This window comes from Mangifera indica, chromosome 2 (genome assembly GCF_011075055.1).
Source record: "Mangifera indica cultivar Alphonso chromosome 2, CATAS_Mindica_2.1, whole genome shotgun sequence".
NCBI lineage: Eukaryota > Viridiplantae > Streptophyta > Magnoliopsida > Sapindales > Anacardiaceae > Mangifera > Mangifera indica.
Window position 1 is genome coordinate 17,094,229 of NC_058138.1, and position 27,768 is coordinate 17,121,996.

Sequence of the window (27,768 nt, forward strand, 5' to 3'; positions counted from 1 at the left end):
TCAGTAACACATCTACACATTTAATCTGATGTAGCCATGCAGAAGGTCTTGGATTAAGACTCCTAGCCAATTAATATCATTTGCATAATGTTTGATTATCTTCAACCCTTTTTGCCATTTATACTGAGTAGTTTTTTAAAGGCTAGCTACATCATTATTCTTCAAAAATATAGAGAAAATGATAATGAAAGCGAAATTCAATTCTCTCTTATTGTAAAGCAAACTGATAAAGAAAAATGATTATCTGATAACTTTTGCTGCATTTCTCTCAAGTGATCACTCCTTTTATGCCTTTAAACCAATTGTTAAACTACTAAAATATTAGGTAAAGCTGCAAGGTCCACCATTTTGGTGAACTGGAAACCAATACTTTGTGTTAAATAAGATCTGCATGATAAGTTAGTAGCTATAGTTGAGGAGTAGGTTTAGGATAATAACCAAAGAAAATGCATGATTAGTCTCCCTGCATTCATTATAATCAATATCAAAATTAAATGGCCTAAAATTAGGCCAAACATTTGAACTATAACAGGAAACAATTGTGAGGCCTTTTTACTTATGTAGAGTAGGCTGTACCTCCATACCCGAAGGGTCCTGCCTCAAAGTAGGAGTTAAAATTTCATAATATAATTGAATTCAATAAACAAGGGTTGAGAAGTTTATGCTTATCCATATACCCTTTGAAAGGTGGAGAAATTTAGTTCACTGTGAAAGCCTGGATTTGTTGGATAGGGATGGCCAGATGCTTTTTAAACTAAAACAATAAAGAACAAATCTGTTCTGAAAACCCTTAAAGTAATCTAGAATTATATATACTTTAATGGGTTGTCAGGTTTTTTTTTCTCTTTTTTTGGCTTATGGATTATTGTTGGACAGGACGGAGGTCCCTTGTAAATAAAGAATGGGGGACAACCTTACCCGGAAATTACAACCGAAGGAAAAAAAAATATAGTTGTTGGTGTAGGTAAGAAAATCCAATGGAGATCTCATTCATGTCAAAATTTCACAGTAATTTATTAAGATTACAGTCTAACTTATAAAATTATGTTCAGTTTTCAAGGCTGAGCTATAAAATGGCTGAAAAATTGAAGAGAGATAAAAAGCATTAAATGCTTGCTTATTTTTTGGACACAAACAGCACTTGCCTCTTCACTGCTTGCTGCTATGCTACTTACTTCCTACATCCTCTAAATTCTCTCTCTTTATTTTCTCAATCACAGCTGCTCATCTTTTTCCTTCAAAAATACTTTGTTTCTTTCTTTTTCACAGAACACAAGCTCCAAGGTGGGGAAAAAACAGAAGAAGAAAGGCCATGAAGCCATCACAAGAATTTTTAGAACAGGGAATATCTCAACAGGTAGTCCTGCATGGCCTGTTAATCTTTCTGGACTCAACATTATTTACTTTGTCAGAGTTGTATCTTTATGTAATCTGATTTTTTATGTTGCTATTAGTGTTGTCTGAGTGTGTTATGTGGGGTTGTGATTTTGTGGCTTGTAAAATGATTTGTAAGCTTCCATTTGGACTAGGGACCTTGAGTTGAATGCTTCTCTGTAAGAACTAAGGGGTCATTGAGTCGATGCAATGTGATTAAAACTTCATGGAATCGTTTTCATTGAAGATTTTCTGTGGTTTATGGGTTGATATTTTCCCTTTCAGTTCACTTGTATGATATAGAGTGATTTGTGTGGAAGGACTCCGTATAAAGTTTTGCTTTAACAAGATTATTAATCTCATGGGTTTGACAGTTTCATAGTTCATTTTAATTCTGTTATTAGTTGGAATTTCTGAAATACATTGTGAGTGTTCTAGTTAAAAAATGATAGAAAATTTTCATTGAGTTGAACTCATGAGTCATGATTTGGGGTTAAAATAAATGCATACGCTGTCTTCCTTGTGGGAGTTCATGTGTTCAATCCTAGTAGAAATCGGTGGTTATGACATTAAGAAAGTTGAATATTCTTAATGGTGTGTCCTAGAATTTTCATCTAGTTTCCATTTTTTGTAAATAGAAATTATGTATTCAGTTGAGCAAGCATAAATGGACCGTGAATTCCAAATACAATCTTGGGATTTAAACTGTACAACTCTTTATTATATGGAGCTAACTGTGTTAAGTATGATGAATATATTTACTGAATTTGATTTCCTGAACAGAACTTGAAGAGGGCATCCTGTGCAACTGTGGTTACATTGGCTTATCAAAGCCTTGGAGTAGTCTATGGTGACCTCAGTACCTCTCCTCTCTATGTTTACAAAACCACCTTCTCAGGGAAGTTAACCCTTCTTGAAAATGATGAGGAAATATATGGGGTGCTATCCTTCATCTTCTGGACATTCACACTCATCGCTCTCTTCAAATATATTTTCATTGTGATGTCAGCTGATGACAATGGTGAAGGTAAAACTTTTTATTTCTATTGAAGAACTTATTCATTATTTAATTAACATGATTGACCTTGTGGATTAGATGAAGGACACCTGGCCCATAAAGTTTGATACTACTTTTTAAACCTACCCACCAGGGTCGTTTCCAAATTTTATAATAAGTTGTGGAGGAGGGAATAGAAGATAATGTTTGCTGTCACTACTGTTTGCGGATAAGTAGTTTTGCGCTTCCACTCAAAATAAAGCATCTACTGAGAGAAATGTTCATTGTTTTGCCAGTAAAACCAATACTCAAGAGTCTCTTATCCTAGTTTCTTTCTTCTTACAACTGCAAGGGCGTATTGCATTGAAAATGAGACACAAGACAAGAGTTAAGCTAAGGTATCCTGATATGTGTAGCCAAAAGATATAGTCTTCTGGCTTTGCTTTATCTTAACTTTATGGTGGAGCTTTCCTTACTACATTCTAAACATAACCCTCCCTTGGAAGAATTGTACTAGTTCCAAGAAATATTAATTTGGAGCTACATGACTGCAGATTGGACAAGGAAGAAAGACAGCTTATCAATGTCAATTTTTCGCTTACTGCGCAGGTGGTACCTTTGCATTGTATTCTCTTCTGTGCCGCCATGCAAGGCTAAGCATTCTACCAAATCAACAAGCCACAGATGAGAAGTTGTCTGCCTACGCAACAGATGGATCAGTAGACACATGGCAGAGTTCTGCTTTGAAAGCATTATTTGAAAAGAACCCAAGAATTTGTAAAGTTCTGTTGATTTTTGTTCTCCTTGGAACCTGTATGGCAATTGGTGATGGAGTACTCACCCCTACAATATCAGGTATCTCCATATAGTGTTGGACTCTGTAGTCGTTTGTATATATCCTGAATTTTAATAAGCTCATTACCTTAGTTTTAGCTAATTCAACCTTATAAATGTTGACTCCATAAGTCGTGTGATTCCTATTCGCATAATCTTGTACTGAATCCACAACATGTATCTTTACAGTAGGTTGATCAGAAAATGATCTGGTCATAGATTTTATTGGAAATGGGGATATTTGTTTGCATTATTGTATCCCTGTAAGCTTATATTTTTTTGGCCGAAACCTAGAGTAGAAGTTCTTTAAGTTTTGAATAAGTAGACATGACCCAAAGAAGCTTGATAGTAGTTCCCGGTGGTGCTAGAAGCCTAGAACTACGTAAACTAGAAAAATAAAAAAAAGCTCTTTTCCTCATAAATTATTCAACATGCTGAAAGATATTTGATTCTATCAGTCATATGTCCACAAAGCCTTTTGAGTATAACAAATGTATATCCAATGTGTATCAGTTAGTGACTAGTTTTGCATATTTATCCCTTCTTCTGTGTTAGTGACTAGTCTTGCTTACTTTAATTTTTGAATTGAATGGATTCCTTTCTAAAGAAGGAGCTTTTATGAACTACCTTTTATTCTAGCCTGTGGGTTCTATCTCTTTTCCATCTTTGATTGAGTTAGTTTTTGATAAATATGATTAGGAAATAATAGTTGATATATTGTTCCTTTCAGTTCTTTCTGCAGTCTCAGGTGTTCAACTTAAGATCAAAGGACTCCATGAGAGTAAGAGCCACTCCACTCATTGTGAGCTTTAAATACGTAACCCATCAAAAACCAAGACCATCTGTTAAAACTTATATTTAATTTCTTTTCTGGCAGATTATGTTATTCTAATCTCATGTGCCATATTAGTGGGGCTCTTCTCAATTCAGCACCATGGGACACACAGAGTTGCTTTCATGTTTGCTCCAATTGTCACAGCATGGCTTCTATGCATTGGCAGTATTGGGGTATACAACATATTTAAGTGGAATCCACATATATTTAATGCTCTTTCTCCTGTTTACATGTTGAAGTTCTTTAGAAGTACAGGCATTCCTGGCTGGGTGTCATTAGGAGGAGTGGTTCTTTCAATCACTGGTGCCTTTTTCTGACTTACAATGCAGTTGATTTGTTTAGCTTGCTGCATATTGATATTACTTCTGTTTAAATATACTATCTCAGGGGTCGAGGCAATGTTTGCTGATTTGGGGCATTTCACTTCTCTCTCAATAAAGGTACCTCTGTTGGGAAGAATGCTGTTGTGTTTAAGAAATGAACAGGCCAGAAATTTTCTTATCTCTACTTGTAATTGTAACATCTGGTATTAATTTCCCAGGTAGCCTTTACATGTCTAGTGTATCCCTGTCTAGTTCTTGCATATATGGGTGAGGCTGCTTTTCTCTCTAAGCACCATGAAGATATTCAGAGAAGCTTCTACAAGGCCATACCAGGCAAGATCATATTAGAGTATCAACTAGCTAATGTTATTTTATTTATTTATTTTTATTGATGTCATTTTCTTTCATGCAGAACCTGTATTCTGGCCAGTGTTCATTGTGGCCACATTTGCAGCCGTAGTCGGAAGTCAAGCTGTAATATCAGCTACTTTTTCCATTATAGGCCAGTGCTGTGCACTAAACTGCTTTCCGGCCGTGAAAATTGTCCATACATCCAGTAAAGTGTATGGTCAAATATACATTCCAGAGGTCAATTGGATTTTAATGTGCCTTTGTTTAGCTGTGACAATCGGATTGAGAGATACTAACATGATGGGTCATGCATATGGTACATATTTAAGTTATCTGTTAACGGTGCAGATTTAATATATTCTTAAGGTCTTTAATTGATGCCTTCAAATAATATTTGATTGTTTTTATCGGTTCATAGGGCTAGCAGTGACTACTGTCATGTTTGTGACAACTTGTTTGATGGCTCTGGTGATGATAGTAGTGTGGAAGCGAAAGCTAATTTATGTAGTTGCATTCTTGGTGGTTTTTGGATCTGTGGAACTGCTCTACATTTCAGCATGTGTTTACAAGGTTCCAGAAGGGGGTTGGATCCCACTTGCTCTGTCACTGATTTTTATGGCAATAATGTATATATGGAACTATGGAACTATGAAAAAACATGATTTTGATGTGGAGAACAAGGTTTCAGTGAATAGGATAGTGGCTTTAGGGCCTAGCCTCGGCATGGTGCGTGTCCCTGGAATTGGACTTGTTTACACCAATCTAGTAACCGGAGTTCCTGCTATATTTGGACACTTTGTGACTAACTTGCCTGCATTCCATCAAGTTCTAGTTTTTGTCTGTGTCAAATCTGTTCAAGTTCCCCATGTCAATGAAAATGAACGGTTGCTAATTAGTCGGGTGAGCCTAAAGGAGTATGGCATGTTCCGATGCATTGTGAGGTATGGTTACAAGGACCTGCAACAGGAGAACCATGATTTTGAGAACCGATTGGTGTCTGAAATAGTACAATTTGTAGAGACAGAAGAAGAAGTTGCTCCCACAGCAACTACAGAAGAATGTGCTGGAGACTCAGATATTGAAGTCTTTCATGCTTCAGGACCCACCCTCAAGAATTCAAATAAAGAGAACACAAAGCGATCTTTGCTTGAGATCCAAGTTGCTGAATCAGGGACTGATAACTTGCTACTTAAAGATGAATCTCTCGAGATACTGAAAGCCAAAGAATCTGGTGTTGCTTATATTATTGGTCATTCTTATGCAAAGGCAAAGAAATCATCTTCCATTCTCAAGAAATTTGCTATCAATGTCGTGTTTTCTTTTCTGAGCAAGAATTGTAGAGAACCTGAGGTTGTCCTGAATGTGCCCCACACTTCTTTGCTAGAAGTCAGCATGATTTACTACGTCTAACTTTTACAAAAAAGCACGGCCATTACAGAACAGAGGGAGCTGCACAATGAAGGAACAAAGTCAGCAAAATCTGATGGTCTTACCAGTAACGCAGATGTTTATTAAGTAGTCTAGAGTTAGGATGACATTAGCATAATAATATCAGAGAGCCCTTCAATGGCTTAGTTTTCTACTGTTGATCTTCAAGGTTGTATCTTCAGTGAAAGATGATTATCTGATTTTATCATGTAGCTACAAAGCAGAACTAAACAGTTCTGTAAATATTTATGTTCTAAAATTTCACAGAAACAGGATACAAAGTGAAAGTGATTTACCAGACAAAGAATATGCATCTAGATTACCAATTATACAAAGCTGTTGTGCAAACAAATGCAACTACCTGGATATAATTCATATAGCCATTTATGAGGGAATTCTACATACAGCTCAATGATGAACAATTCCGTGTGTACCAGGGCGTCCATATTACAGATAAAATGAAGTTCATCATAAAAAATAGGTCCCAGCATTACATTTATTTCGCGTACCATTTGTCAATCTATTTGAGTCTCTTTTCCCTTGCTTGGAGGGAATTTAATTTAAGAGCCTAAAGATGGCCCGCATCGGGAAAGTAAGCTCACTTGAAGTGCTTTGGAGTAGACTCCTAAAAAATATTATGTTATGCCCTCCAATTTAGGACACTTTGCTTCTCCCTTGGGAATAGAGTAAGAAGAATATTTATGAACTACAGAATTTTAATCCAGGGTCTACTTCTCTAGACCCCTAGTGACTGTGCATCAAGTTAGGTTTTTTTAATCTTTACGTTCAAATTGCATCGTCTGATGTAACAAGATGGTTAAAGGGATAAACCTTCTAAAAATGATTTTTTTTTTTTTTTTTAATGTGGGTTTGCTTGCTTTCTTCACTGTAAATTTTTCCATTAAATGTTTATTCCTGTTGATGCAAAACTGTGCACTTATATTTTATTAAGCCAACCCAAAGCCAAAGATGAAGAAAAGAATGATCTATGAGAATGAGCCAGTATAAAGTAAAAACGGTAGAACTTAGATCTTGCTCTTTCCTTTTATGAAAGTAAAAAGGCACCTAAATAGAACTTAGATCTTGTTCTATTCTGGTTGCTAGGCTGTAATTATCAAAGCTTTTTTTTCCTTTACTTTAATTTTGCAGTGTCAGCATCCTTCACCGCCCTTTTTTCCTTTTCACATTGCTTCACAAGCAGAGAATAACAAATGCAATCTACTAACAAGAACTCCATAACAGCTACAGGGAAAAATCAACTCCATCAGAAGTAATGAAACCAAATTGACTCAATGGTGAATGGTGCCACCTTCCCTCACCTGGGCTAACACTTGGTCAATGAAGATTGGACACAGAGCAGTTGGTGTTTATCAATCACTCATTTCAGCTTCGATTTCTGCACATGCCTATCTACACTTTGTGTAGAACATGGGAAAAAGAAGAAAGTTACCCTGAGCCATCTAGCAACATGGAAACAAATTTATAATTGAAAAGAAAGAAAAATGATTCTTTAGGTAAATTTGACCAGAGAACTAAATGGTGCACCTAACATTTCTTATTACCAGGGACAACAAATTCTTCTGTGGCAGAAAACCAAAGAAATCTCAGGTCTATACATTACAAATTTTAGGAATATCTAACAGAAGAAAGCTACAATTGTGAGTAATATCCCTGTCTATGGTACTGTATCCTGCATGCTTACCAGCATATTAGGGGGAATTAGTTCTCAAAAAAATATCACTCTTCTCAGGTTTTGGTTAACATTCCTTACTTCAAAAGTAAGAGAATATTTAAAGGAGGAAAGATCAAGCTAGCAATTCAATGTGACTCTAATCAAATCTCCGGGATTAATTATTTCTTCCAGGGAAAGCAAAATAGAAGAGGGATTAAAATGCCACAAGGAGACGATGATTCACAGATTTCAAACCTCAAGAAGCAACTTGAAGCCTCTCTTGCAAGGAGTTCTTTACTGGAGAAAGAGAATCATGAGCTCAGACAAGAAGTAGCTCGTCTTAAAGCACAGATAAACTCTCTGAAAGCGCACGACAATGAGAGGAAATCAATGCTCTGGAAGAAGTTACAGAATTCCATGGACAGCTCCAATGCAGATCTTGCATCTCAGCACAAACAACACAATCTTGATGTTGAAACAACTTTCAGTCCGAAGCCAAACTTTCAAGAATTGCAATCTGGGAAAGATAGATCAATAATTTTACCAAAACCGCCACCAAGGCCTACACCTGCAGCTATTTCACATTCGGTGAAGCAAATCAATCAAATCAACTTAAAGTGCCATCAATGCCAACGCCAGCACCAGCACCACCGCCGCCTCCATTGCCGTCTAAACTGTTGGGTGGGGCTAAATCAGTGCGGCGTGTGCCAGAAGTTGTGGAGTTATATCGTTTGCTTACAAAGAAAGATGCTCACATGGATAACAGAACCAATGCTACAGCAACTCCCGTAATGGCTTTCAATAAGAACATGATTGGAGAGATTGAGAATCGCTCGAGCTATCTTTCAGCTGTAAGTGTAACAGTATCTTATTTTTTCGTTGAGTTTTTCTCTTTTGTTTTGTAATATGAATACTTTCTTTCTGACAATATGAACATTGATACGCAGATAAAGTCTGATGTCAAAAAACAAAAGGAGTTCATAAATTTCTTGATCAAAGAGGTGGATTCGGCAAGCTTTTCAGAGATATCAGATGTGGAAACATTTGTTAAATGGCTAGATGGGGAGCTATCATCTTTGGTTGATGAAAGGGCAGTGTTGAAGCATTTCCCACAATGGCCAGAGCGAAAAGCAGATGCTTTAAGAGAAGCTGCTTTCAATTACAGAGACTTGAAGAACCTTGAAACTGAGGTTTCATCGTTTAAGGACAACCAGAAAGAGTCTTTGGCTCAGGCAACAAGAAGAATGCAAGCACTTCAGGACAGGCGAGCATGTATAAGCTGAATTACTGTAACTTAGTGATGAAATTTGATAGCATCAATTAATATAAATCCATGAATAAATATGAAACTTGCAGGTTGGAGCAAAGTGTTAACAACACAGAAAGAATGAGAGAAAGCAGCAGCAAAAGATACAGGGATTTTCAGATCCCATGGGAATGGATGTTTGACACAGGACTCATTGGCCAGGTAGGTAACACATAGCTTATAAATTCAATTTAATCAAAATTTCAACTGATATAAACTCTTTACCAATAATATGAAACTTTTTCATAGCAACTCAAATTTGTTTATAAAGTAAGAAATGTTGACTGCAAGCAGATGAAACTAAGTTCACTGAAGCTTGCCAAGGAATACATGAAAAGAATAAGCAAGGAGCTGAAGTCCGTTAAGGAAGATTCTCAAGAACAGAGTCTGCTGCTTCAAGGAGTTCGATTTGCCTATAGAATACACCAGGTAAACTCAAACTCTCTACGTTATTAAATCCTTCCATTTTCGTCATCTCTTTTACCAACAATAGGAAGGTTCAGTTTGCAGGTGGGTTTGATACGGAGACCATACATGCATTTGAAGAGCTAAAGAAAGTTGGTATGCGTAGTGATCATAATGATAATAATGTATAATTACGTAAGTAAACAGCCAGTTATATATTATATTACAAATCAAGGCAGTGGACTGGCAAGAAAATGTACTATAGGGTTAGCTTAGCAAAACTGTTTCATTTTGGGGTGAAGACAGTAAAGTTGCTTTATAATAAGTGATTTTCAGTATCAATGCAAGCAAGCTATGACGATTAACTTGAATATTGAATCATGAATTTATCTAAACGACATGCATTTCATTCTCTGAGAAGATGAACGACCCGGCGTTTATATTTCTACAGGATAAACGACATGTATTTCATAACTATTCATATATTTTAGTTATCACATATCATTTTATATATAAATGATGTACAATATCAAATACTAAATGTGAGAAACAATGATTTACATTTTCCTGCCTTAGGTTTGGCCTTGAAATGTTTTTCTCCTTAATGCTCACACCGTTTCAAGAATTTTGATAACAAAATGGTAAAAACATCGTTTTCTAATTTGGGTAATACAAATAGTATTATTTTTATATAATATAAAATGAGTAATTGTCGTAGAAAAAAGATTGATATGTATTATATTTTTGATTGGTTTTACTAAAAATAAAATTTTTTTAATAATTTGACGACGTTATACTCAAAGTTTGTTTAATAAAAACATTGTTACATTATTACAAGTGTAGACTTATCCCACCTATAAATAAGCTTGAGGGTTAAAATAATAATATAGATTATTAATTTATAGTCTTGGAAGAATTAACCGGCGAAAACTTTCAAGCAAACCAAAAACGACGTTCCATCTTGACACGTGTGAAAAATCCAGATCAGAGACGCTAGTGGACCAAGGATCAACCTGACCCGGCCCAATCCCGGTTTGGGTGAAAGACAGCAGACGCAAGACGCAGACAAAAACATCGTCTTCTCGTTTCCTCTCCATCTCTCGTTTATCCAAAGCAGCACAAAATAAAATATAAGGAACAGAATATAGTCTCAACCATATCGCCCCTGTGCTTAATTTTAAGGCTAAGATTGAAATAGACATGAAACAGTCAAATTGTTGCTGCTAAAATTTAATTGTTACATTCATTGAGAAAGAATTTGAGAATGGGCACTGGAGTGTCAAAGAGTACAGAGGACGGTGGTTCCCACGGTGGCGAAGCGAGAGAGGAGATGCTTGACCAAGCCGGTGGTCAACTCTATGTCTCGTTGAAGATGGAGAATTACAAGCTTAAAGGCGAGCTTATTCCTCACGTTTATGGCTCTGATCCACTCGTTGGTTCTTGGGACGCTTCTAAAGCTGTAAACTCACTTAATGCGTTCTAATTGTTTTAATTATACTGTTCTATTGAATTTATTTGTAGGTTTAATTAGTTTATTTTTGTTTTAATAATTTAAATAGCTTTCAATGGAGCGTGAATCTGCGTCAATGTGGGAACTCAGCTTTGTTGTTCCTCCTAATCATGGTAAGAAGGAAGGAAATGCTGTTTGTTTTGTTTATTTTCATTTTATTTCTTTGTGCTGGTATCTTTTGTTTGGTTCCTCATAAAGCTGACAGAAAGACTGTCAATATAAAATGTGAAAGGTTTTTTTGGTGTAACTTTCTGGTAGTATTTAACTTCCTGTTGAAAGCCTATTTTATTTTCAGTTTTACTCTTTTTACAACTAAACTTAGTTGAGTGAACATGTTGATTTGAAAAAAATGGAAAATATAGAGTTTGGATACTCATTGAAATTACTTGAACATATAAATTTTGAAAGAGTTTTATTTTTTAATTTATATAGACATATGTCACTTTTCTATAACTAGAGCCAAAATCACAACCGAAATTGAGTTTGGTATGGCACAAGTAAAATGCGCGTGGTAGAATTTGGATACGTAGGTATATAATGATGCTAGTAAAATGTGCAATGTTTAAGTTTTCAGGTCTCTCTTTTTCTTTTAAGTATCTTGTGTTGGTTACAGAAACTTTGGATTTCAAGTTCCTTTTGAGGCCAAAGTACGGCAGTGGTCCTTGCATAGTTGAAGAGGGTCCAAACAGAGTTCTCACTGGTGGTACCTTACAGGGGGATGCCAGGTTGGCATTTTTTAGGCTAGATAGTGAAGAACTTCTTGAGAGTCGAGTGTTCATAAAAGCAGATAGGGTTTCACCCTTTGATCTAGCTGCCAGTTGGAGAGCTTACCAGGAGAACCTGCAGCCTTCAACTGTGCGTGGAATTCCTGATGTCAGTATTAATTCAGTGAGGCAAGTGGGTCCTGAGGTATGATTAACTAACAGTGTTCCATTTTATTGGTTTATTGATTGAGTACACTCAAACATACTGCTGCAATAACATAATTTTCAAAATCAGCAAAGAGTTGGGTAACTGTAGCACATCAGATGAGCCAAAACACTCTAACTCATATTGTTCCAAAAGAAGTTTTAAGTTGTGTCTGTTGAGACAGTTAATCACTTTGTGCCTTGGAAGCTATTTTCCATGATATCTAAAACTAGCCTGACAAAATTATGTAACATTTGTTGTTTTAAAAGTGTCTAAATGGTGTAGATAACAGTAAATTGACTGTCTTTCTAGTTGATTTCATTTCTTCTCTGGAGTAGCTTCAATGCTGAAGCTGTTAGTTTCAAACGCTTGTTTTCCTGTATGTATAGTTTAGTCATGATGTTCAAGTGGATGGCTATGTGATATTGACTAAAAATTATTGCGTTTCCAAAGCAGAGTGGCTCTTCAGCTAGTTTGGAGCTTGATCTTGAACATTATGTTGTCCCAGCTCCAGCTACTTCTGCCAACTCAGGTCTGGTTTATGCAGCCAACAATACAGAGACACCGAGGTCATTAGGCCGTACTGGTGTTTTCTCTAATGCTGATGGCTCAGGCAGTGTTTCACATAGTAGTATTTCTACTGATCGTCCTGCAACTATAAAGGTTTATCCTGGTAACTGATCTTGTGAATTTATGGACATCGCGTCTCTGCATTATTTTTCAGCATGTTTTGAAGAATATTGTGCAGCCCATGTCACAACAAAATTGTTAACATGGGCCTTTGGATTTCATTGCTGCTACAATTTTATATAGTTTGCTGTCTGTTCAATCTTTACAAGGTGAACTTTGATTTTACAACTTTAAGCATGTCTGGGTCAAACTCACTGGCTGATTGGGTAGAAAGAGATATTGATGCTCAAGTTCTTGTATAGGACACTTTTATTGTTCTTAACTGTTTTTATACTTTGCTGGCAGATATCTTCAGAGTTTTCATTTTTCTTCTGTTCTTACTAATACTCCAATGATTTTTCCACAGGAGATCGAGGTCATTGTTCCAGACCCATCAAAGGTGTATTCTGGTTCTGGGATGGTTGAATCAAAGTCAGTGGGTACATTTTCTCCTTTGCAGAAGCAAGATAGTCACAGGGGAATCTTTGTGGATAGGGGTGTTGGATCTCCCAGGCTAGTGAAATCAGCTAGTGCAAGTACTTTCGCTATGGACCTCAAATTGGATAGTGAAACCAAGGTTTGTCATAGTGCACATATCACCTGTTAGTGAATATGCAAATTATAGTATATGACTTTCTGGCGGACATTTGATGTTTTTATCTCTTTCTGTTTATTGTTAGAATTCAATGCCAGCAGCTGCTGGAGCTGTTGCCGCTGCAGCTGTAGCTGACCAGATGCTTGGGCCAAAGGAGGATCGACATTTGGCAATTGTCTTGGTATTTTTCCTCCACGAATAATGAGTCAGTTTGTGATAATTTGAAGCCATCCTTTTTGCACTTTTCCTCAGTTTAGTCTTTAACAAGTGTGATAAACTCAAATACTGAATATCCCATTTTTTAGATAGCCTGAAAATTGGATTTTGGAAATAATTACCTATGTGTTTGTTTTCTATTAATTGGTGCAATAAACCATGTGTATTGTCAAAAGAGGTTTTTCTTAACAAGTTTGTTGTTTATCAGGTTGGTTTGCCTGCCCGAGGGAAGACTTTTACTGCTGCTAAACTTACAAGATATCTTCGCTGGTTGGGGCATGATACCAAACACTTCAATGTTGGGAAGGTTATTTCTATAACAACCACAATAATGCTCATGCTCCTATCTTTACTCAGTGGAGACACAATAAATAGAGAGAAGATTAACTTGACCTTTTCATTCCTTTGGTTGTAACAGTATCGGCGCCTTAAGCATGGAGCTAATCAGGTAAAACAAAGTTGCTTTTCACTTTTTTCAACTACTGATAAATGTTTAACTGACATTATATAGTTATAATGTCAGGTTGTTTTATCAGTGTTGTTTTACATGTGTGATGGAATTGACCTTGTGACCTTCAGGATGCATTATTGTTATTACTATAAAGAAGTTGATAATACGTCCTCGTTTATATTAATCTCTCTGTCTCTCCCTCCCTTTCTTTGACACTTGCATGCACACATTCTTTAGATGTAAAAGGAACCTGTAGTGTCCTGTATATGCTGCAAACTGTGATTTTGTGGTACTAATGATCTTTCACCATTGTGTGCATTTGGTGACTTTAGAAAACATGTCACTTGTTTGCCCAAAATTGAATAAATTGCTCTAGAAAGAGATATAGATTTGAATACTTAGAGATCTTTGCCAAACTGTTGATTTTTGTAAAGGAGATGTCTACATAGTATGAATATTTTAGAGAATTCTCCCTTTGGTGTACATATTCAATTTTCTGTTGCTCATTTATGCCTGAAAAATATAAAAAACAGATAGTATCATTTCCAGTTGAGGTAACCACTCTGTAAATTCTTGCTAGTCAGAATAGGGTGGGTTCGAGGACTTTTATAGGTTAGAATGATATAATGCTAAACTTTTATCATTTATAGTATTGCGTTTGAATGATTTCTTGTTATCATGGATGATATTATATATGACGCATTTGTTGTTGCAGTCTGCTGACTTTTTCCGAGCTGACAATCCTGAAGGCTTGGAGGCTCGTAATGAGGTGAATATCCACAGATGATTCTTTGTGTCATATTGTAACAGGCTTTGTTATTATGTTTAGTGCATAGCCAGGTTCATTTATAGTGTTATTGTTTATTGTAATATGCATAATTTAATCATTGACAAAAGTTTTGTGAACGATTGAACTGGATATATAGATTTTTATAGTTCTTAAAGATTGCTTTTCCCATGGCTGTAACAACAAAATCTTATCGATTCTAAATATAATAATACATGTACTTGTGCATGTGAAACACATTGAATACTTTTGGGCTCTATTCCCTTTTTGGAAAAAGCACCATTGTGGTTCATTTAAGTGATCAGAATTTATGGTTTTAATATTTGACCTTCAATTGCAAGTACATTATCCCACTGTTATTCATCTGAAAAAAGAAAAATAGAAAAGCACAATTGCAATGCTCTGAAGAAACCATAAAAAAAGATCAGTGGCATGATATATTATATTAAGTACATTTTTAGTTGCTTATAGGTATTAGATGTTGACATATCGTTCCTCCATGCCTCACTTGCCTAATAAATGCTATTACAACTAAATTTATTTCCTTGGGTAACTGGTCAATGTCTATACCATATTAACCATTTTCTTTGTACATAGTTTTAATATATCACGTGCTGCTAGGTAGCAGCCCTGGCAATGGAGGATATGATATCCTGGATGCAAGAAGGTGGCCAGGTGAGTTGTCCTTATATTTGTTTTTGAGTGATAGTTTTTTCCTCCTCCAGTCCCATCCCTATCAATTCTTGCTATTTCTCATGTGATTGTAGGTTGGAATATTTGATGCTACTAACAGTACGAGGAAGCGAAGGAATATGCTGATGAAATTGGCAGAAGGAAAATGCAAGGTACCATGTTTTAGGAAGACAAGAATTTCCAAACAGTAAAAATGATATGCTTCCAAACAGTACTTGATGAAATTTGGAGTAGAATAATTGTATTAGCCACTATAATCACACCAAAAGCCTTAGCTATATCCACATCAAAATACAGGGAGAAAAGTGAAAGCCTTAAAAAGGTCAGGTACATATTTGTTGGTAGAGATGTTGTGATTTCAAGTATCATTTATTGGAGAAGTTGTGATTTCAAGTATTATTTGTTCATATTTATTCATATTTGTTGATAGAGGTGTTGTGATTTAATTAAGGTTCATATATGTTCATATTTATTTATTCATACTTTTTCGCTGATGAAGTTGTGATTTCAATTATCATTTGTTGATAGAGATGTTGTGTATCCATGATCCTTCTATTAGTTGTTTTTGTTGATTTGAAATAATTTCTGAGGAATCTAAGGGTTGGTGTATGTCCCCATGAGATATCTTATTAAGAATATAACCAAAATTTGACTGGCAGAAAGGTTTTGACTTTCAATATGATATTTTTAGTTAAACCTTTGCATAAATCTTTATTGTTCTCATTTGCAGATTATATTTTTGGAAACAATTTGCAATGATCGAGACATTATTTTAAGAAACATACGTCTGAAAATTCAACAAAGCCCTGACTATGCTGAACAGTATGGATTCTCTTTCAAACCATTGTTATCTTCTTTGGATTAAAGTAATGATATATTCATTACTTTAATAGTGGTGTTTTTTTGTATGTATTGCTTCAAATTGGTGTTATTGTACAGACCTGATTTTGAAGCTGGATTACAAGACTTCAAAATTCGACTAGCCAATTATGAAAAGGTACAATTCTGACGTATACTTCAAATAATCGGTCTTGGTAAGATTGTTATTTTGTGAATATTGGACAACATTTTAAGATGTATGCTTATGTTTCTTTTATTAGGTTTATGAGCCAGTAGAAGAGGGCTCTTATATTAAAATGATTGATATGGTCAGTGGACATGGTGGACAAATACAAGTAAGTTTTTCTTTGAATATTATCTTTGATATGAAAGGTATAACCAAGTATATTTTTATTTTTTATTGTCAGCTCTGTATTGTTTCATGAAAACTGTGTTTGGACATTGGAGTGTGTGCCCCCCCTTCCCCCTTTCCCTTCTCTTCCCTTTTCAAAAATCATTTGTTGGATGATCATGCATCTTTTTGTACTTCTTATTGTAGTTTATATCTAATTTGACATGGAACACCTGAATTGATATTTATTACAAGGACCAACAATTTGCTTCAGGTCAACAATATCAGTGGCTATCTTCCAGGACGAATCGTCTTTTTCTTGGTAGGTTGTGCTATTAAATGTGTTTTCGAGTTGTACCTTTAGCTTATAATATATATTCTCGAGATCCCATTGTAATGTGAGATATTGGTAGTTTTTATCCTTTTTCTGTTTGTTTTTAGGAAGCATGCCAAATAAAAGTATATTTTACTTGGCTGTCATTTTAGACATTAGATGTGAAGCATGTGATTTGAGAATTTAAATATCTTTACTGGAGTGTGGAGCATTGAAAGCTTTTATCTTAGCTTTAGTGGTATTTAGTTTGGAGAAGCATGGACATTAAAGTATATGATATTATAACTTCCATCTTTATTAACTTAGCTTTAGTAATATTTGCGAGGTGTAGTAATCTGCAACAGACATGGACCATATGCATGACTCTTGCAGACATCAATGCTTGAATATCTATAAGATTTATCAATACTAATGTCTATACTTTTTTGTATCTTTTGCAGGTGAATACACATCTAACACCCCGTCCAATATTGCTTACTAGGCATGGAGAGAGTCGGGATAATGTTAGAGGTAGAATTGGGGGTGACACTGTATTGAGGTATATTTTCTTCGGATTGTTCAAATTTACTTGTTTGGTGAAGATTTTATTCTACTTTTAAGCTCATGAGTGATTCTCATGCTTTTTACTCCAGAATTGGATCATTATGTAATTAAAAATTTGCATCATCTGTCTATTCACAATGATGCAATGATGGGTTTTTTGCATGTTTTGTTGTTTAATTACAATGCTTATTTACAAAAGTTCACTTCGACATGTTTCAACTGTGCCATCTCTGTTTCCTTTGATTGGGCACCCTGTATATGCAAACTCTACTGGAAGGATAATTTCTGAAGCCTTAAATGAAATGATTTACAGCATCGTGCTTTTGATCCTAATGTGGATACATCCTACTTTCTGTCAATTATCATAGAGATTAACATAATTGTTGAGTTGCACTCTTATTTTGTTTTAGAAAAGGAACTCACACTGATTAGCACTTTGTATAGAACTAAGAAATCTCCTAATGTTTTTTAATATGAAGTACATATCTGGCTTAACGAATATGCATTTGTCAACAATAATTTGACTTTTCTTTAAATCAACTCCTCTAATTATTAACATCGTTTATTTGTCAGTGTACTTTAAGTTAATTTCTCTCTTATGAAATGAGATATGCATTTATGCTACCTTTCATGTCTCTTTAGAGATTTATGTTTGTATTTATTTGTGACTTACAAAGGTTATTGCAACTTGTTATGACAGTGATAAAGGAGAAATTTATGCAAAAAAACTTGCCAACTTCATTGCGAAGCGTCTGAAATCTGAAAGGGCTGCTTCTGTAAGTTTCCAGAATATAAAATATTAATTTTGCATGTGGATTTCAAATTTGTATTATTTCTGAGAACCCAAAGAAAAGAAAAATGTTGAATGCTAAACGTATTGTTAGTGAACAAAACTGCCTATCTTGTAGACAAGTCTGTTTGAATCTTAAGCTGCAGTCAAGGTTTAAAAAAGGTGATTGTAATTTTTTTCCTTAAATAAGGATTTCCATACTGTGAAATAGTGAGGTTGAAGATTGGTTTGTAAATAAATTGGGAATTGGTTTCCAATAACTGAATATATCCAGGCCATTTCAATACTACTGTATATCATTTTGCTTTTCAAGATATGAGAATTGCAATGACTAACTTTAATTATAAAGTTTCTTGGAATATCTGAAAGGTCTTGTTCAGGGTTGAATTTGATATGGGTCGAGCCTGAAGAAAGCCTAGCTCAAGATCGGCTTGAATCCAAAAGTGTCTGTTTGAGATATGCTTGAGATTGATGAGTTGAGATTTGAACTCGACGCGAAAACCTTTTCACTTTGGATTTAATCAGAGTCGGCTTGAACTCAAATATTTGGATTAGGTTGAACTCTGCTTGTTTATGAAAACGAGCCCAATTTTTGGCTCATTCGATCTTAGCTCAAACACCTTAGATCGAATCCAACTCTAATCTTATTTATGAATAAAATGCCTAGTGTCATAATGACAAATGAGTTAATTTTCTTTTTCCTCTATAATGCTCTGGTCTAGATATGGACAAGCACACTACAGAGGACAATTTTGACAGCAAGTCCAATTGTTGAATTTCCCAAGGTTAGTGTGAATCTGTGAAAATGTCAATAAACTGTTGACTCCTAAAGTTATTGTCTTCAACTTTTGTGGTTAAAATGTATACCTAAAGCTAAACATTACTTCCTAATCAGATATGGAGGTTCTAACCAATCTTAAGATCTTTTGCTAGATACAATGGCGGGCACTTGATGAGATAAATGCTGGAGTTTGTGATGGAATGACATATGAAGAGATAAAGAAGAATATGCCTGAGGAGTATGAGTAAGTTCTTTTTCTGGTTGATAAGATTGAATTTGTCTTCTTTTTCTATTATGTCTGAAGTCAGACTTTATTCATTGAGCTTGGTGGTTTATGAAAAGTGTCCAAAGGGCTCGTCGGCAGGACAAACTGAGATTGAATAGTATGCAATTAAAACTACATGTCCAGAAGTTTCACATTTGTTTCTCTGTTTCTTCTGTATATACAGGGCTCGTAAAAAGGACAAACTAAGGTATAGGTATCCACGTGGAGAATCTTATCTTGATGTTATCCAGAGGTTTGCACATTATTCTAGGTTTTTGAATATTTTGTCTGCTAACTTGTTCTAAAGTAATTAAGTTCCTGCATTTATGCAGGCTTGAACCTGTAATCATTGAGCTGGAACGACAACGGGCACCAGTTGTGGTGATCTCTCACCAGGTTATACATAAGTTAATCTAGCTCGTTCTATTTTTAATAGATGAGATATCTATAATGTCCAATGTCTTTTCTTTAATGTTGCAGGCAGTATTAAGGGCATTATATTCTTATTTTGCTGATAGGCCTCTGAAAGAAATTCCCCACATTGAGGTGATCTTAGTTAGCATGACTTGTTTGTATATTTTCTTTTAAGTGCATGCAACCTTGAATGTGGCTTGTATGTACTTGAGTTGCGATAAAACACCCATCGCTTCCTATCTGGATAAATTTACAATGTTGTGGTAATGTTTGATAACACATGCAGTCCTGATTTTATTTTTACCGTTGCTTTCAAACTCTTCTTTTCTGGTGGATGGTGGCATGTATATTAAGACTATTTCATAGTATTGTTTACAGTTTTAAACTGTTTAGTACTCAAAGTCCAATGAACGCTTCTCTTAAATATTTAGAAACAGATGGAGCACTTGTATTTGGTTTTTGGTGCCTAATTGTGAGAGTTTTGTACTTAAAGAAGTATTTTTCCTGTTTTCAGATGCCGCTTCATACTATAATCGAGATACAGATGGGAGTTTCGGGTGTCCAAGAGAAAAGATACAAACTCATGGACTGAACCCAAGCGAGTAATTTGTGCTTTAACAAAAACTGAATTCCGATGCATTTTTCAGAATTCATAAGGAAAATGTAACCTTTCTGGAAATGTAACACTATTTATTGAATTTAAGTCTTGGGAAAAACCCAAGTGCTCTTCATAAATTCCACTCTTTGTTGCCATTGATTAAATGCATAAAGTGATAAATTTCTCTGTTAAGGAATGGGAACTTTTTAGAGGAAGAAAATAGTTTGGCGTGTAGCTGCAAACGTTAGGTAGGGAGGGGTGTGAAGGAATTTATTTCAAGAGAGTAAAAAGAAGCCTGAAGTCTCACAGGTATTGTGAATACTGGTGTGGTCAGTTGCTTTGCAGTAGCAGGTCACGAGCCCACCCGTTGTAAAGTTTATGACTAATTAATTACTTAAAACACGCAACCAAAAAAGATGCAAATACAAGTTGTATTGGAAGGAAACCAAGCGAAGACCATGAGTGGTCCATGTGTAAACAAAAGCGGTGGACTGTTAGATGATGAGTCAAAAAAGGACCTTGTCTTGTTAGATTCACATGTGGCCCCTGAACCCCATTCAAACTGCGCCTCACGCATCAGTCCCTACGCGCCCTGCCCTTTTGGTACCAAACATACAAAATCAAAGCCCCTGTGGATGACTTTAGTGATAAAAGAGTGAGATTTTAAGCACGAGAATAAAAATTTAAATCTATTTTGATTATATTTTAAGATAAAACTCTTGATTTATCTTATATAGTTTATTGTGATTAGTATTTAAGATTTCTCTTGTTTGGTGTGAAATAAGATTTTTTTGTTACCCAACAAAATCTCAAAGGGTGTCATAAATTATAAAATTTCATTTGTAATAGAAGAAAGACACAAAAAGAAGTGGAAATGATGAAATGGGTTAAACTAAAAGTATAAAAAGACTTGGAAAGATGAGGCGTGAGATGCATGTAGTTGTAGGCTTGGGATCCCTAAACAATGTCACATGAATCCAGGATCCCCATCTCTGGCTGCCGTCGCCTTCACGAGACCTTATATTCAACCTTTTTCCAATCCCATGCACAAAGCAACTCTTGTTATTGTTTCCTTGGATTATGGGATTCTCTTTTGACTTCAACAACTACAACAAAATTAAAACACTTGTTAATTCTACAATCCCACCATCCCCATAATTCAATCCATCTTTTCGATGCCTTTTACTTTGTTTTCACGTTTATGCTTTCTTTTCTTTTCTTTTTAGGTTGAAAGAACCTTCTTCCATTTTGATATCTTATTCTCCTATGTTCTACTTACTATCAAATTATAAAATAATTTTTTTAAACAGAAAATCCAACCAACTCTTTACATATATCAGTATCACATTCACTTCTTGCCACTGCGAAAGTACATTACCTTCTAAGCCAACCTTTCTCTTCCAATTAACAGCAATGGTGAATTCTAATTCTGACCCATCAAACCCACTCAGTCACTTGGTAGAGAACATTTCCTCTTACGACACCAACGTTATGCTTGCAGCTGTGGTTTCTTTGCTTCTTGTTATCCTCTTTGTGTTGCTTCTTCACATCTACGCCAAGTGGTTCTTAGCACAAGCTCGACAGAGACGAAGAAACTCCATCTCTGTTTCTCAAGTCCTACGCCCGGCTCATCGTTTCCACCAATTCCATTCATTCACATTTGATACTACTACTACGCTATCTTCATCTCCTTCCAAGGGTCTTGAGCGGTCCATAATTGCTTCAATTCCGTTGTTTGTTTACTCCTCAAATGAATCAAAGCAAGGGTTGGAATGTGTTATTTGTTTAAGTGGGTTCGAAGATAATGATGTTGGAAGGTGTTTACCGAAGTGTAGCCATTGTTTCCATGTTGAGTGTATTGATATGTGGCTGCATTCTCACTCGAATTGTCCCACTTGTAGAGCTCCAGTTGGTGGCGACAAGAATGCTGCTATTTCCGCTACTGTTAATGCAGAAGAGAACGATCTGAGTAATAATTCAATTGAGAATGTAGGTGTGGTGGATTTGTTGGAGATTGTGGTTGAAGGAGAGTCAAGATTGGAGAGAAGAAGCAATGTATCAGAATCAAACTGTGAGATCAGTGATCAGGATGCTATAGGAATGAATGATACTTCTTCTTCTTCTTCTTCTTCATCATCATCGTCGTCTTCATTGGGGTGTTCTTTGAAAAGAATGTTGAGTAGAAATAGATCTGAATGCAAAGTGTTTCCTTCATCCAAGAATCTTGTCAATGAACTAGATGCTTAACACTTTGACAGAGACACAGAGTCACGGCTATCTTTTTTTCAGTGTTTTGTATCTGGATTGATTGTATAGATTTCTTGAAACTTGTTAGTATCATCTTTCTAATAGTTCCCAATTGGGCCCGGTAATTTCAACTGTCTGATAATTTTTTTTAAAAAAATTTTTCATGCATTTTCTTGACTATCTTTCACTATATAATAGATGAAAATTTTCTATCTTAATTGGATAGAACAAAATATCGATTCGACTTCATCAATTTTGAAGCCCAGTTAAATTGCCAATATAGGATGACTTGACCCCAGTTGTGAATAATTTAATCTTAATGCTGCTCGAATGATCAGTGAGTTTGAACTTTATGTTATATTGATAACGTAATTTAGTCTTCTAATTATAAATTAAAGAAAAGTTCAACCACTTCTACGTCAGAAAAAGGAAAAAGAAAAGTTATATATTTGTATTATAGAGGTTGTTTGATGATGAGGATGAAGAAGGCAAGTCTGAAGCCTGGAAGTCTAAAACTGGTTTGGACTAGTGAAGAAAGACAAAAGTTTCTTGGTACAGTTTTCCATGTTTAATGGTCAATGTTTTGTTGCAATTTCCGTAGTGTCACTCAATTATTATTATGTGAAGCAGAACGGTCAAAGAAAGGAGGGCTACAGCGATGGATTTGCTTTAATATATATAAATGTCCCACTCCAGTCTCTTTCTCTCTCTCTCTCTCTCTCTCTGCCGATTTGCTTCTTCTTATTAGACCAAATTTTGATTCTTCAATATGAATCACAGGCCAGATTAAATTGTTAAATTGGCTACAGGGAGATGGGAAGTGGCATCATCCTTTCAAGATTCTTCTGGCCTTGATTTAAGCCTAATTAAATGATAGAATAATTAGTATGTATACCATGGCAGAATAATATTTCTCTTTTGTCAATTGATAAGAGTAGTTGATGACTTGGAGAGAAGCTCTAGAAAGAGTGCAGCTTGAATAGATGGTGAGCCATTTGTCAAGACAATCAGTATGTTAAACATGTTGACATTCAGGGGAAAACTTCTAAATTTTCTCTTCATTTCCAAAATCACCAAGACATATATAGCACTCTTTGAATTCCAGCCTTACCCTATTGGTTGTGTATCTTATCAACTACCAAACACCTCCGTGAAGTTACACTTGTTGAGGTTGGTGTCTTCATTTAGTGGTGAAAAATAATGCCCATGATATCATCCATTTATACATTAGTTGTAACAAACAAGAGACTTTTTAAGTAAATAGCTAGATTCATTTTCCTGATAGGTATAGTAAAAAATTTTAGTTATGTGTTCATAGAAAATGAATGAAGTTGCTTTTTGTTTGGTACCCATTGAACAAGAAGTTGCTTTTAAATGTCCTCTTTTATTAGCTTGATTGCTCATTGTTATGTACTGTTGTTGTTAATGACTCGTGAGATTAGGGTCAATGAAGAGTACACTAAACAAAAATTAGATTTAATTCAAGAAAGTTAAGCCGCAATAGAATTTTTAATGTGATTTGACTTGTGAATAAAAAAATTGCGTCTACAATTATATTATTAACTATTTTGAAATAATAGTATCAGAATTATAATAAAAATACTAAAAATTATTTATGTTTATTCGATTACTTAAATCTTTGTCAATTTTTTATAAGTGTTTACACCTTGAATAAACTTATATAGTAGTAGTTTACATATTCTGTTGATTAAATAAATTGTTATTATTTAACATTTAATAGTTTTTTTTATATTAAATCTATAAGTTTGATCAAGAAGAATCATATAACAATTATCATTAAAGAAAAAGGTTAATAATAAAAAATAATTGTGGGAGATATGATTTAAGCTATTCCAAATTGAAGAAACGTACAAATCTTTCTTGATGAAGGGGTATTGTGTTTATGTGATAAGAGTTTTGCTTATCTTTTCTAGATATTGCATCGGATAACTCGGTTGCTTGAGAAATCGGCAAAATTGAATGCAATGGCTTCATAAGTACGAAGTAACCATTTCACAACGTGTAAAAGATCAAATTATTATCCTTTGGTCCCGGCGGGGCTCGAACCCGCGACCTTCGGCTCATAAGACCAACGCTCTAGACCAACTGAGCTACGGGACCTTCTCTGGAGACATAATTTAACCAATATATACCATAATCTCAATTATAGATCAGCCAACCCAACACGCTCTGAAACTGATACCAACCGAGCATTAATTAATTTTTTTTCATTATATTATGATACACTAGCTACTTTTATATTCGGGTTCACATTTGTTTATGAATTTATTTATGCCCAAGATGTCAGAGAGCTAACGTGGGACCCATGATTCTGAATTTCACCATTCATTGCGATGCAAACTGTAACCATAATTGTTTCCTTCTTTACAGGATCATTGTTTTTTATTAGAATTAAACAAAGTTTCAAGCCCAGATGGCGAGAATGGACATTGAAGTAGAGCCAAGAGCCAAAGCAATAAAAGATACCTTCTTCAACCATGCTTGAGAAGCCATCAACTTGTTGTGGAAAAAATCTACAGCAATGAGATCCACCAGACCCATGTATATAAGTATTCCAGAAGATAAAGATCCCAGAAGGCCCTCCATTATCAAAGCATGAGGACTACTGTCATCGTAACCTGTCACTGAAAATACTATCATCCCTAAAATTATCCCCATTGGCGTTGTAACTGAGAACATGAAGCACATGTACGCCACTGTTCCAATGCTAAATCCCGCCTGCATTCAATAATATTATAGCTCACCATAAATGATCAAGATGCTAAATTTTATGCCTACTTTATTTCCTTTTTAACTGATAATCAGAAACCAGATAGATCTGTCATCTGTGTTCAGACTTCAGTTTTATTTCGTCACGCTTTAAGGGTTTGATTGATTAGAACAAGGAATTGACTCTTCATAAGTAGTCTAAATAATTTTGGCCTTGGTTTGAATATTCAAATATTACTGGGATAATTTATTTTTTATTACCGAAAATACTTTATTTGGTTTTTCAACCAATGGGAGGGAGAGAGTCGGAAATAGCAAATGGTCACCAAAGATAAAATCTGAAAACTGAGAGAGAGTGAAAGGGTGAAACTAAAAATTTTTAGAAAGCTATGAGTATTGATCAATATGAGAAAAATATGAGGGTTTATAACCTATGCAAATGGTCACCGAAGATAAAATCTGAAAATTGAGGGAGAGCGAAAGGGTGAAACTAAAAATTTTTTGAAAGTTATGAGGATGGTTCAGTATGAGAAAAATATGAGAGTTTATACCCTATACTTAAGGGAGTCAATTTCATAACCCGAAAATATAAGTTTAAATATAATTTTTAAATAAAAATTTTACCCTAACAATATCAACAAAGCTTAACAAATAAATAAATATTTGATTTTTCAAAAATTAGTATATGTGAGTTTGAGTTTACACTTACACTTAGATTGGAATACGTCTTTTAACCTAAAAAGTATTTTAAAATAATTATACCAAATATAATTAAGTAAAATAATAATTTAATATTATTTTATTCCACCTTATCAAATATAATAATTATTTATAATTATCAATTTTTTAGTAAATAAAATCAAAATAATTATTTATAATTATATATTTTTAATCAATATAATAATAAAAAATAATAATAATTATACAAAATAATATTTTAAATAATATAATTTTATAATAATATTTATTTTTTATAATAAAAGATTATTCCACCCAATTGCACCTAAAAATTTGCAACTCCTGGTTCTAGTTGAACTTAGAATATGAATACAACCTATAAGATTTTTGTACATTGGTTGATGACAGCATTCAGATTTGTGAGCAGTCGTGAATCGTGATGAAATAAAAGAGAAAATGTCCAGCCACTAGTGGGTCGGTCACTAATTAAAGTCCATTCTATTTTTCTAAAAACTAAAGGCGAAAAGATAGCCACGTGATGCGATCAGGGACGTCCAAGATTGTCTAAATTCCATGCATTTAGTGGGCCATAGCCTTAAATTATTAATAAATGCCATAAACGACCAATTTTATTTGATGATTAATTAAACAAGTAATTTATATCATAAATCAAATAAAGTAAATTAATTACCTGAGCGATGCAGCCACCGAGGCCCATACCCTCGAAGATCTGATGAAACGCAAGAGCAGCAACAAGAGGTCTAATGGTGCATTGATTCTGAGACATCCCCATGGTGACACCGATTATAATTGAATGAAAAATTATCCCTATCTCCAAAACTTGAGACACTAATTTCTGTTTAAGCTTCGTTAATTCTTCACTTCTATCCCTAATAATATTATGTTCAACCAATTCAATAGATCTGCCTGATTCACCAAGTCCTTTCTTCCCCGGAATTACTGTTTCCTCAGGTTTCCCGATGAGCGAGTAAGCGTCTTTATCAGGACTCATATGGCCGCCGCCGCCGTGGCCATGTTCAACGTGAGCACTCGCAGTTATATCAACCAACAAAGCCAACAAGGCACCGATTAAAGTAACCAAACCCGAAAAGGGGAAATCTTTCCATGGATGTTTTGTTGCTACTTGGCAATCAGAGAGAGCTTCATAAGCGTCAGGAAGGACATGGACAAGAGAAGTAGACAGAATTACGCCGGCGGCAAAGCACTTGATGATCAAAATAGCTTTATCGTAACTGGGTTTGCCTTGGAAAAACCGGGCCAACACGACTGGTAAAGAGATACCTACAACACTCGTGAAGAAGATGATAAAGAGTGAGATGAACTTGAGATGAGCCGCGGCTTCGCTGTTTCTGCATGCTAGGGTTCGATCTGTACCGCCCACACAACCCGCCATGGCCCTAGCTCTGAGAAAATTGTGGCTCGTGAGAGAGGAAAGTTCAAAATGACTTGGTGTGTTTTTGTCTTCGGGCGGAAAAGACTAACGAGAGGAAGAGATGAAGTTGGATTGTGTGGATTCCACCGTACGCTTTAAGTCGGTGGGGGTAATACCCATTAATCTGAAGACATTTTTTTAATTTATAATGGTGGTAATCCGAGTGGATCTTTTATATGCACTTTATGAATATATTATTATAAAGTATGGTAGGGAAAAAAATTAAAATTTTTTTAAATTAATAAAAAATTAATTTGGATATCAACTAATTTTTAATTAAAATTAAAATAATATTTAATTTAAATATATATTATATATTATTATTATATTATATATATATATATATATTATATATATATATATATATATATATATCACCATTCAAAATTAAGTAATTATATTGTAGAGG

The 27,768-nt window shown here is 34.9% G+C and overlaps 4 protein-coding genes, 1 non-coding gene and 1 pseudogene across 6 annotated transcripts; 4 read left to right on the forward strand and 2 right to left on the reverse strand.

Moving 5' to 3' along the window:
- Positions 1-1,071: 1,071 nt before the first annotated feature.
- Positions 1,072-6,446, forward strand: LOC123202089 (potassium transporter 1). The gene is made up of 9 exons (XM_044617822.1): positions 1,072-1,357; positions 2,158-2,401; positions 2,981-3,226; positions 3,936-3,986; positions 4,083-4,343; positions 4,428-4,480; positions 4,582-4,696; positions 4,776-5,030; positions 5,133-6,446. The coding sequence occupies exons 1-9, from the start codon at positions 1,313-1,315 to the stop codon at positions 6,122-6,124; spliced, it is 2,262 nt and encodes a 753-aa protein (XP_044473757.1). The 5' UTR covers positions 1,072-1,312; the 3' UTR covers positions 6,125-6,446.
- A 1,170-nt stretch (positions 6,447-7,616) lies between these two features.
- On the forward strand, positions 7,617-9,896 carry LOC123207797 (annotated as a pseudogene).
- A 710-nt stretch (positions 9,897-10,606) lies between these two features.
- LOC123205196 (6-phosphofructo-2-kinase/fructose-2,6-bisphosphatase-like) lies at positions 10,607-20,443 on the forward strand. 2 transcript variants are annotated; one of them, XM_044622127.1, is made up of 23 exons: positions 10,607-10,984; positions 11,085-11,148; positions 11,649-11,944; positions 12,398-12,607; positions 12,981-13,190; positions 13,294-13,389; positions 13,633-13,731; positions 13,843-13,872; positions 14,591-14,644; positions 15,284-15,337; positions 15,430-15,507; positions 16,086-16,177; positions 16,295-16,352; positions 16,456-16,530; positions 16,801-16,848; positions 17,301-17,398; positions 18,104-18,179; positions 18,916-18,978; positions 19,127-19,218; positions 19,424-19,492; positions 19,572-19,635; positions 19,720-19,785; positions 20,168-20,443. In XM_044622127.1, the coding sequence occupies exons 1-23, from the start codon at positions 10,790-10,792 to the stop codon at positions 20,243-20,245; spliced, it is 2,265 nt and encodes a 754-aa protein (XP_044478062.1). In that variant the 5' UTR covers positions 10,607-10,789; the 3' UTR covers positions 20,246-20,443. The 2 variants fall into 2 exon arrangements, with proteins under 2 accessions (XP_044478062.1, XP_044478068.1); XM_044622133.1 differs by having other exon boundaries at positions 12,401-12,607.
- Positions 20,444-21,493: 1,050 nt separating this feature from the next.
- LOC123205219 (RING-H2 finger protein ATL63-like) lies at positions 21,494-22,623 on the forward strand. The gene has a single exon (XM_044622148.1). The coding sequence runs from the start codon at positions 21,518-21,520 to the stop codon at positions 22,496-22,498; it is 981 nt and encodes a 326-aa protein (XP_044478083.1). The 5' UTR covers positions 21,494-21,517; the 3' UTR covers positions 22,499-22,623.
- A 1,921-nt stretch (positions 22,624-24,544) lies between these two features.
- Positions 24,545-24,619, reverse strand: TRNAI-UAU. Its single transcript has one exon. It is a non-coding gene; the product is annotated as a tRNA-Ile (tRNA).
- Positions 24,620-24,828: 209 nt separating this feature from the next.
- Positions 24,829-27,487, reverse strand: LOC123205209 (zinc transporter 6, chloroplastic). Its single transcript, XM_044622142.1, has 2 exons — positions 26,598-27,487; positions 24,829-25,237 (listed from the first exon to the last, which is right to left on the reverse strand). Exons 1-2 carry the CDS (start codon positions 27,318-27,320, stop codon positions 24,923-24,925), a joined length of 1,038 nt encoding a protein of 345 aa, XP_044478077.1. The 5' UTR covers positions 27,321-27,487; the 3' UTR covers positions 24,829-24,922.
- Between the last annotated feature and the right edge of the window lie 281 nt (positions 27,488-27,768).